This window comes from Eublepharis macularius, chromosome 6 (assembly GCF_028583425.1).
Source record: "Eublepharis macularius isolate TG4126 chromosome 6, MPM_Emac_v1.0, whole genome shotgun sequence".
NCBI classification, from domain to species: Eukaryota; Metazoa; Chordata; class Lepidosauria; order Squamata; family Eublepharidae; genus Eublepharis; species Eublepharis macularius.
Genome location: NC_072795.1, coordinates 52145711 through 52155739, shown reverse-complemented (window position 1 = coordinate 52155739; position 10029 = coordinate 52145711). Strand labels below are relative to the sequence as shown.

Below are 10029 nucleotides of genomic sequence, written 5' to 3'. Positions count from 1 at the left end.
CGGCAGGGAGGAAGCTGAAGCTGAAGCCAGCCCTGTGGGGGAGCGCCCGTTTCCGTGCCACTTGCAAGGGGCACGAAAATGGGTACTTTAAACCCCGCACCTTGCTTTGGCTGGCAGGTGGGGAAGTCCCCGTCAACTGAAGCCAGCCCCAAGGGGAGCACCTGGTTCCATGCTGCTTGTGAGGAGCATGGAAATAGGCACTTTAAGGTATGGACCAACCGACTGACCCAAAAGTCATTGGGTCCGTAAAATACGTGCGTCCCATGGCCCTATTGGTCGTGAACACTGAACTGGGCCAGTCCGTGCCCACCTCTATACTAACATACTCTTATGCACGCATGGCCATATTACACAAGACACTGAAGTGCCGTCACTGGATTTCTCAAATGTCTAATTTAGCCTCCTGAGTATGGAATGGCATGGTATAGCTTGACCTCATCTGATCTCGGAAACTAATCAAGGTCACTACTTGGATGAGGGACCACCAAAGGAAGACTCTGCGGAGGAAAGCAACAGAAAACCGCCTCTGCTTCTCACTTGCCTTGAAAGCTCCTTGTTAGGGTAGTCATAAATCAGTTGTGACTCAACGGCACATACATACATAATTTAGCCTCCCAAAGCAGTGTGTGTGTGTGTGTCTGTGATGGACAGAGCCACATTATCTACAAATCCCCTTTGGACCCTGGTGGTCTTGTAGAGAAAGCCAGCAATGGCCAATCAGGGCCCTTGTAACACTTAGAGGGAGAAGGGAGTAGGTAGAGAAATACTGCTCTATCTGATCTCTCAACGGAGTTGGCAGAGGAGTAGTTTGTGGGCAGCCCCACAGATGGGGAGGTATGTGCTCATCCCAATGCTTGTGTTTGGAAGTGTGCTGGTGTGAGGGGTGCAGGGAGCAAGTGAGGGCACCTTGCATCTTTGCCTCTGGAGGGCTCTCAGATCACTCAGAGAGAGAAGGGACAGGGAGTGGGCAGAGGAAAAAAGAAACATTTTCTGTTCTGAAAGGGTTTAGAGTGCTCCTTGGCAGATTAGGGATTAAGACTGTATCTCCAGTGGCTTCAGGGGATACACCTATTTAGTGTAGTAGCCTGCAGTGGCCCATACTGAATTAAAGTGTTCCTGTAGAGTCTTTTTGGTGTATTTGAAACCTACAGGGAAGACTGAGGTTGGCTCTTTAGAGGCTGTAGTGTAATTCTAACAGGCTAAGAAGCCTATGGAAAAACTTCACTGCTTTAAGAAGTCTGGTTCTCTGCTATGCATGTTTTAAGCCCTTTCTTCAATTATGTTATCTCAAAATTTCACTGCATACATCATATACCGATTATGTAAGTAAGATTACAGAACATAAGGAAACTTATGTGAAATAGCCATGTTGTACCTTCTGTTGCACAGAGTACTCAGGTATTATCAGTACTTTTTCTGAAATGATGAAGATTCTAACTGTGAGTGAAAGCAGTTATCAGATTCTGCATTAGAACTCTATATTCCAGTGTTACTATGATCAGGTAGGCTGTTAGTGTACTTCCACTAATCCCCCAAGTGTAACCTGCATTATGCGGTTAAACATCCCCTTTCCTCACCATTTCTGCATTAATAAACAGAAGAAAGCTCCAAGTGCATAATAATGCCAAGTGATCCATGTAAACAATATCTGAAACAAACAAAATCCATATCTTAGAATGATACAATGTCTGGTTATCATTCATATCCTCTGTATTCATACACTAGAGACATTATACAGATTTTATTTAAACAAGCTTGCAAAACTGTACATATTTCCGAGTTGAAAACAGCTCCACAGTTCTCCCCTTCATCTTTAGCCACGTTGTCACATTCTTTCACATCTTGGATGCAAGTCCAATGTTTTTTTTGTTCTGAACATAGTCAACCCTACAAGAAGCTTAAATATTTAGCGCTGCACTACTGGAAGAGGATTTTCACTGGATATCATCGTCATCAAACATATCTTCAAAACCTAACAAAAATAAGAAAATTAATTAACATGACTGCAACAATACATCTTCGTTATTCTCAATAAAAGAATGTACATTCAGAAGAGTTTAACAATGATGTGAATGGTTGAATGATGTGAAGCTTATTGGGGAAGGGAGCCAAAATAACTTACCAATTATTATAAGACAGCTGAAAATAATTGATAATGGTGCAATAATAAGCATTTGGCTAACAACTGAAAATGTGGCTGAATAACTTTAAGTCTGTATATCACACTAAATTCTGAAATTCCCTTTTTAGCCACCCAGCATAAGTTATTAAGTATGAATTTGAGGTAGGTTCTAATGTTGAATATTTTCTTAGGCAGCAACAGCATCCCATTCTTAAGAAATGTTCCTGGCTAAGAATTTATTTGACCTAATGTGAGTATCTATTGTGTCAACTTAAAGGCTATCATCTTATATCCTAGCACAGCCCAATTTTGAACTTTGATAGTTCAGGCGAATAAACAAGTGGGTTTTTTCAAGTAAAGTCACTTGGACGAGAAGAGAAAGGGAACCTGAATACACAAATTTAGGTGTATTCAAGGGCTGAATATGCAGCTCTCCAGAATATTACATTTTTTATAATCATATACGGTGTCCAAGATAATTTGTTTTCACAAGCATTTGTAGTATTCCACATAGTGTAAATGCTCATTCATTTGTTACACCCAAGAGTACAAATTAAAAATAAATATAGGCAAGGCTGTAGAATATGTGACAACCTAGATATTGCTCAAATGTGAGAACTGGATAATGGTGCGAAGTTCTGAACGAATACTAAAAATCCATTTTAAAAAGGTATATTCATGAGTGCAAAACAGAAGTGCTGAGCCTTGTAGAAAATATAATGGAACACTATGAAGAGTATACTGGTCTCATACTCTGAGAGAAGTGCTAATTATTAATTGCTCTTTTAGAGTTAGTTTCTTAAAATATAGTTTCTTACAGAAGCTCTCACCTAACCAACACAGCTCCAGAGATTCAGGTGCCTCTTAACTTTCCAGAGCCGGATCAATTACCACCCATTATTTGTACTTAGACCAGCTCTTCTCCTCTCCTAAATTCTTTGTAATCCAGAGGATGCTTCTTTTATCTGCTCCGAAGCTCAGTCTAATAGAGGGAACTGCCCTTCTCATTTCTGTGTTAGAGAGGGTGTGTGTGTGTGGTGGGGGGAGGGGGGAGTATCAAGGCAGCTTGAGCTTCAGAGCAAGCAGAAACGTTAGTTTCCTTGAGTTCTTGACCATTCATGCAATTTTGCTTGTGTGGCCATCCAGCTGAAAAGCACTCCTTTAGCAGATCTGTACAGCTTGCCTATGACCACATGTCCTACAAAGAGCCAGTGGAAGTCAGCAAGATGTTTTTACATAGAAAAGGCTCCACACAGAGAAGCTTACCGTATGTACCCCATCAAATTAAATGTGGGGAATATAACATACAAAGATAATTACCATGTAGAGCCCTCCATAACTGTCTCACTACATCAGCATCAAGATATTTTTGTGGCAGTCAGACATGTAATTTAAGGGGTTTCTGCAGGTTCCCCATGTGTTTTGATCACCGTGGAGAAGCATTTGCCAATAGTTTTCTGAGGGGCAGCACAGCATTTCATCTGGGCGCTCAGCAGCCCGTGGTGCCTAAAAAGTTAATCCTATTAATCTATCCTATACAGCTCCTACAAAAAACCTTACACACTTCTAGCTTCACTTTTAATTCTGCCACTAAGGAAACTCTCCCCGCAAACAAGCTTTGCTTTTAATGGTTACTTTGAAGCAATTGTGAGTCAGCACCAGTATCTATACCCAATTCTCCCTCCAAGAAGCTCAGGGTGGCACACTTAGGTCTTCTGTGTTCCTTTACATTATATCCTCACAAAGATCATGTGAGGTCGATTAGACTAAGTGAGGGTAAATTTACAGTGCAATCCTAAGAAGAGTCACTCCAGTCTAAGCTCATTGAAGTCTGGAGTAACTTTTCTTAGGATTACACTGTTAATGGCTGAACTAGCTGTATTTGAACTAGCGGTTAAGATATTGGGCTAGGACTACCCAGTCCTAGCTCAACACCTTAACCACTACACCATGCTGGCTAAGAATGGAAATCAATTTAAGAACTACTTAGGGAATGGCTAAAATAATCAGGCCTGGTTTAAAACCGATACGTAAATAATACTTACTGTTAAAGAAGTCTGCATGTACTGCCTTTTCATTAGCTGCTAAGTCCATCAATAGACCTGTGCTTCCTCCAGCCTGAGAAATAATGATACGTTTATCATCCATAACAATAAAACAGAATTAGTTAACTGCTTCATGTAAAGTATACTCTTGGGCTATGTATACATTGAGAAGTACATTTTTAGAAATGTCACCAAACCATTTCCCTTCCTTTGGTTGGCAGCTGGATGCCAACAATAAGTGCATTCAAAGTTATGTCTCTTTTTACTAACCTAGCGTTAAATGAAACTAGTAACTAGGAAAGAGTAATGCCAGAATTATCTGACAGCCATCAGGTGGTGAATTGTGAAGATCTCTGGAGCAGCAATGGCAGAAAAACACCAAAAGTATGCTGAATCACAACAGATCTGAAATTCTCCATTATACCTTCAGAATTTTTTTTACAAAGCATTCATACACATTTCTTTCTTATAACATTAGCAGAAGACAGAAATTATTCTTTTTGGAGAGTGTGAGCATCCTCACTCCCTTAAATATCCAGCTATGAAGTGAATGTGACTATTTCCCATACACATCCATGCCTTTGCAGAGGATCAGGATTTTTAATTTTTTAATTGTATTTTTCTGAATGTTTTTATATTGTAAGCTGCCTTGAGTTTTGTAAAGTAGAAAGGCAGCTAGTAAGTAATTTAAATAAATTCATACATCTGTTAGTCTTCAAGATGCCTTAAGACACCTCTGTGTTTGCTACAACAGACTAACACGGATACCCCAGTGGAACACTCGCCGATGCTTTACCCCCTACTGTAAGCTCCTCGGGAGCACAGACCAGCATCTATTCCTATGCAAGGCACCCTGCGCACTACTAGAGTCGAACATTTTAGCCACTCGAACGGCATCCTCACGGAGAGTCACACCTTTCGAAATCAACCACCTTAGAAGGGCCCAACTCTACTTCGGATGGCACTGCCAGTTAGGGCTGTTATCCTCCCTCCAGGTGAGGCCGGGAGACGTCCCGGGATAGCAACTGAGTTCCAGATTACAGGGATGAGTTCCCCTGGGGGAGACGGTGGACTTTATGGCATCACATCCCTGCTCAGCTCAGCTCCCCCCCCCCCCCGGCTTAACTTTGCCACAAAGCTCCGGGAATTTCCCAACCCAGAGCTGGCAACCCCACTGCCAGCATCCCCCCTCCAGCAGCGCGGCTCTCGGGAAGCCCCTCCTCTGTGCCCCCTTCTCTAGAGGCTCTGCTGGGAGAGAGCCGCCTCTCCTACCTCGCCTCAGAAAGGCAAGCCCCGCAGCGCCGCCTCACCTCGTCGAGGTCCACGTAAGGGCCCGCGCCCTCAGGAAACATTTCATCCACCGCCAGCTTCATCGCGGCCGCCGGACTCCTCTGCCTTCCCTCAACATCCGGCCGGAATGGCAGCCGACTTCCGGCCAGTAGTTCTGTGGTCGCTCTAGGCGCCTGCGAGGCGTCTCGTCTATGCTCTGCCTCCCTCCGATGCCTCCGGGTTGGCGCCTGGCTCTAGACGAGGCGGGCGGCGCCTGGCGGCTGCGCTGAGTCGAGCGGGGGGCGCTGAACTGCGCTCTGCGGAAGGGGGTTTGGGAGCGCGGTGGAAAGAACTGTTGGGTTTCACACCGTCATGCAACCCCGTCCTCTGGTTTTAATCAGCAGTCGCGGCTTACTCTTGGTGGCCACCATGTCCGGGGTTGGTCCTCAGTGGCCGGCCAGCCACGTATTCTGCACCTGTGCAGAAGCGCTCATTTTTGGTGTAGGGTGTTCTTGCCTTTGGTGAAACGGTGCCTGGAGCTGCTTTTATGGCATTCACTGCCTCAAGAAGTAGTGATGAGTGTATTGTCGATGGCTTGAAAAGGGAACTAGGCACATTTACGCGGGGTGGACTGACCAACAGCTATTAGCTCGGCTCGCTAGATTCAACCTCCTGTTCAGATGCAACGTAGCTTGGAACCCTTGTTGCTGGTAGGCAACAACGGGGGGAGGCTATGCAGATCCAGATTTTGGACTGGCTTAATCTTTTCTGTGATCCAGCTAGACTTTTCTTGTGTTTCTAACACCCAAGCCAATTTTCATGAGCTGATTTCCCCAAGACAGGATTACGGGGACTGTGTACCTACCCTGTGAACAGTTTCAAAGTCATATGTATGTGACTTGCATGAATTCCTAAAGTGGAACTGGACAGGGAAGGAACTGTTTGGCCCCTTGTGTGAAATGCTCTCATCTGTGTATAGGACATACTTCTTCCTAGCCTTTTGCACCCTATGTTAGTTTTTAAAAATTGCATTGTGAGTTTGATACTACTGACAAGTAAATAGTGCATGGAAAAATTATTGCAAAAAACAACAAATAAAATCATCCCCCAGATTTAATTAGTATACTTTGTCCATAGCCATTTAGAAAAATGAAGAACGGCTGTATCCAAAAATTTCCCATAAATATGCCTTCCAAAATAGGAATTCATAGACTTTTTCAAAAGTTTGATTAGCATCAAAAAATTTTATTTAATGTATATAATATATAATGTATTTAATTTAATTAATTTATAATATATAATTAATACATATATATTGCTAGCATCATTAGTATTTAAAAAAAACATGAAAACTGCATGCTTGGTTCAGAGGAAGCATTGTAATAACACAGTTGCTAAGCAAGTAATTTTGGCATTTCTTGGCAACCATAAAACTTGTTCAGTCTCTGAGCCTTGGGATTAGCCAAGCGAGTTAGTGCTCATGATATGGGACAGAAGATCCAAGAGTTACTTCCGAGTGGCTGGTGAGCAAAGAAGGTGATAGCTATTTACTGCAAGGAGCCATCATCCCCAGCACACTGCTTGAGCTGTACCATGGAGTTGCATGCAGCCAACCTGGCACTTAGCCTCCTCTGGGCCACCCCAGCCTGGGCCGCCTTCTGCCGGCATTCCTACAGACTGGGGGAGGTCCTGAGGGACTACAGGCCCAAGCCCAGCCTGGCAGAGGCCTGGTGACAGGGACTGATGGTGAAGGTTCCCTCATAGGCTCTGACTGGCTTTCCTTTGGCACCGATGAGACATCTGCAGATGTCCCTGCAGTTCTGGTTCCTTCCTAGTCCTTCTGGCCCACTGAGCCTGGGCTCCTGGGGATTCTCAGTCAGAGTTGCTGAGCAGTTCAGAGTGGGTCATAAAAGTTGCCATCTCTAGGTTGGAAAATTCCTGGAGATTTGGTGGGATGGAGCTTAGGAAGGGCAGAGTTTGGAAAAGAGAAGGTTGTCAGCAGAGTCCACCCTCTAAAGTAGTCATTTTCTCCAGGGGAACTGATCTCTTTTGCTTGGAGATCAGTTGTAATTCTGGGAGATCTCCAGTCACCCCCTGGAGGTTGGCAACTCTAGAGAGGTAACAGCTGCTCCAAGACAGGGTAGGGCACCACCCCCCAGGATGGTCTCAGCAGGAGTAGGGATGCACCATCCTCAGGAGAGCCTCCCCCACACAAATCAGTTGTTGAGAACACCAGCAGGGGTACGAGTTTTGCCAGCCGAAGGTGGGGCAAGCCTTTGCAAACCCAGCAGGGGTGGGGGCAAGGCAATGAAGGGGTTAAGAGATGAAGGGGGCTCAGAGAAATGGAGAAGGCAGCACTGTGTGTGACCAGTCTGGGTGGAGCCTCAGGGATAAAAAAGGAGATGCTGATGTGGGGGAGGTACAGAGAAGGAAAGGAGGGGAACCTAGAGGAGGAACTGTGCTCCTGGGCAAGGTAAGACAACTAGACTGGGTCAGGCCTGGGGGTGCTATCCCACTGCAGAAAGATAACTCAGCCCCCTGGGGTGTTAAAGGGTGAGTGATGGGAGATGGTTTGGACTTGGTTCGTGGCAGCAATGACACCCCAACAGAGGCATGATGCCCAGAAGCCCTCTCCCTAGCCCGTACGACATAGCCATTCCTGTAGCAGATGAGACACCTACTCCTCCTCTGGTGAGAGCCCAGACTGGCAGCAAAAGTGCTGCCCATACTCAAACACCCCAACTGTGAACCATGCACCCATTCTCCTGGACAGGTGAAAATATAGGAAGGGCAGGGAGAGACCAAAGCTAGGCTGGAAGCCACAGCCCTTGATACTCACTAGTAATACAAATAACTGTAAATATTAAAAAGGGAAATAAGACTGAGTTATCTTTTTTTTATTTAAGCAGTAGTAATGAGGGCACATCTCTCGATATTTGTTCAACAGGTATTTCCTCATGAAGAATTATAACAGAAATGGGTAACTTATCTTTTCTCAAGTGCTCCTCTGTTTTCCAGACACTATTCCAGAGCATGCTTGGGAGAATAACACTATATTCAGACAAAATCGTATAATTTTAATACACAATACCTCATTATTTATTAATCGCATGTGACATAATATACTGAACAGGAAATACACTGGCAACAGAATCCTTTTTTAATTATTAAATTTTATTAAGAATTTTTAGAACCAAAAGATAAAAACTAAGAAAAAATTGAAAAAAGGAAGATAGAAATACAAAGCTGAAGCTTATATACAAATCATATATAAAATACGAAGAAATATAAAGTCACACAATTTTCTCTACGACAAACTCAAGTAAAATCACAAGCTTAACACTTACTCTATAATTTCAAAAAAAATATGGCTCTCCTTTTTCTATTATCCGATTTCTTCCCCCACCCTTAATCATCAAATTGACAAATCATTTTTTTCCATTTCATACAAAAAGCTTGTAAGGGATTTCCAGTTAGCAATAAATGTAGATAATGTTTTTAATCACAGAAGTAAGTTTAGGCATCTCTGTAAGTTCTCTGGCAACAGAATCCTGATTAGGTGAAGGTCATGTGTGATTTTTTTCCCCTTCATTAAAATTAATATAGGCCAGGCTGATGGGAAAAAATACTTCCCCAGTGATACGAAACTAGAATGAGTAATAATCTGACATTTTCAGTAGTTTCTTAAGGAAGTCAAATGTGCACTTGCCACATACTTGCTGTGAAAAGGCCACAGTTCATCCTCTTAGCATACAAGGCTACATACTGTATGCTTTTGTGGTTTCAAGACAAATACATTTCTTATTCCTTTGTCAAAAAGACAACATATCAATTCATTGGCAACATCCAGAAATGACAGATTAGAGTATCTGGTTCAATGCACTGACAAGGATCTTTGCCCCTTCTTGTAGCATACTGTTCTTCACGCCACCTTCAAATGAGTTATTTCCTGAAGATATTATGCATGATAAATGAGTTAAGGGACAGTATTGTTCATGCACTATTTTCCTAGTATAGTAATTTCTTTAATTCTAGGTAATTCAGACTATATTCCAAAAGGTGACATCAAATGACTACGTTAAAAAATGTCCATCTTTTTTCAATATTTTCATATTGGGAAATCACCAGTGGAACTCTGAAGAACAAGGCCATGATCACTGCTTAATTTCTAAAATGAGATTGAGCCTGTGGCTGAATTTGCCAGGAAGCTACGCTATTTAATTATGCTTTAAAAAGGATTCCTCCCACCACTAAAGTACAGAAAATCAGGGCCTTTTTTTGAGGAGGAATGCTCTGGAACGGCTTTCCAGCAGCTCTAGAATCTGCTCACGTGATTCCTCCCTCCTTCAGCCCTGCAGGCTCTGCAGAGGAGGTTTAGCTGCTTTGAGTTCATTCTGCTTTCTTGAGTGAGAGAGAGAGAGAGAAAGCACAAACAGACGCTGCTTGGGCCCAGTGCAGGCTCTGCAGAGGAGGTTTAGCTGCTTTGAGTTCATTCTGCTTTTTTTCCATTCCTCTGTGAGTGAGAGAGAGAGTGCAAGCAGAGCTGCTGGGGCCGGCTCTCCAGAGGAGGCTAAGGTGCTTTGAGTTCATTAT

The 10029-nt window shown here is 43.4% G+C and overlaps 1 protein-coding gene across 1 annotated transcript; it reads right to left on the bottom strand.

Moving 5' to 3' along the window:
• Positions 1 to 1726: 1726 nt before the first annotated feature.
• On the bottom strand, positions 1727 to 5618 carry LOC129332516 (COP9 signalosome complex subunit 9-like). The gene is made up of 3 exons (XM_054983688.1): positions 5478 to 5618; positions 4168 to 4240; positions 1727 to 1972 (listed from the first exon to the last, which is right to left on the bottom strand). The coding sequence occupies exons 1-3, from the start codon at positions 5538 to 5540 to the stop codon at positions 1935 to 1937; spliced, it is 174 nt and encodes a 57-aa protein (XP_054839663.1). The 5' UTR covers positions 5541 to 5618; the 3' UTR covers positions 1727 to 1934.
• Between the last annotated feature and the right edge of the window lie 4411 nt (positions 5619 to 10029).

What these genes read in the sequence shown, in the direction of transcription:
- LOC129332516 (XM_054983688.1), bottom strand. Translation starts at nt 5,540, where the DNA reads ATGAAGCTGGCGGTGGATGAAATGTTTCCTGAGGGCGCGGGCCCTTAC. An exon ending in CTTACGTGGACCTCGACGAG is followed by an intron (nt 4,241 to 5,477) that starts GTGAGGCGGCGC and finishes ATTATTTCTCAG; the next exon opens with GCTGGAGGAAGCACAGGTCT. An exon ending in ACATGCAGACTTCTTTAACA is followed by an intron (nt 1,973 to 4,167) that starts GTAAGTATTATT and finishes TATTTTTGTTAG; the next exon opens with GTTTTGAAGATATGTTTGAT.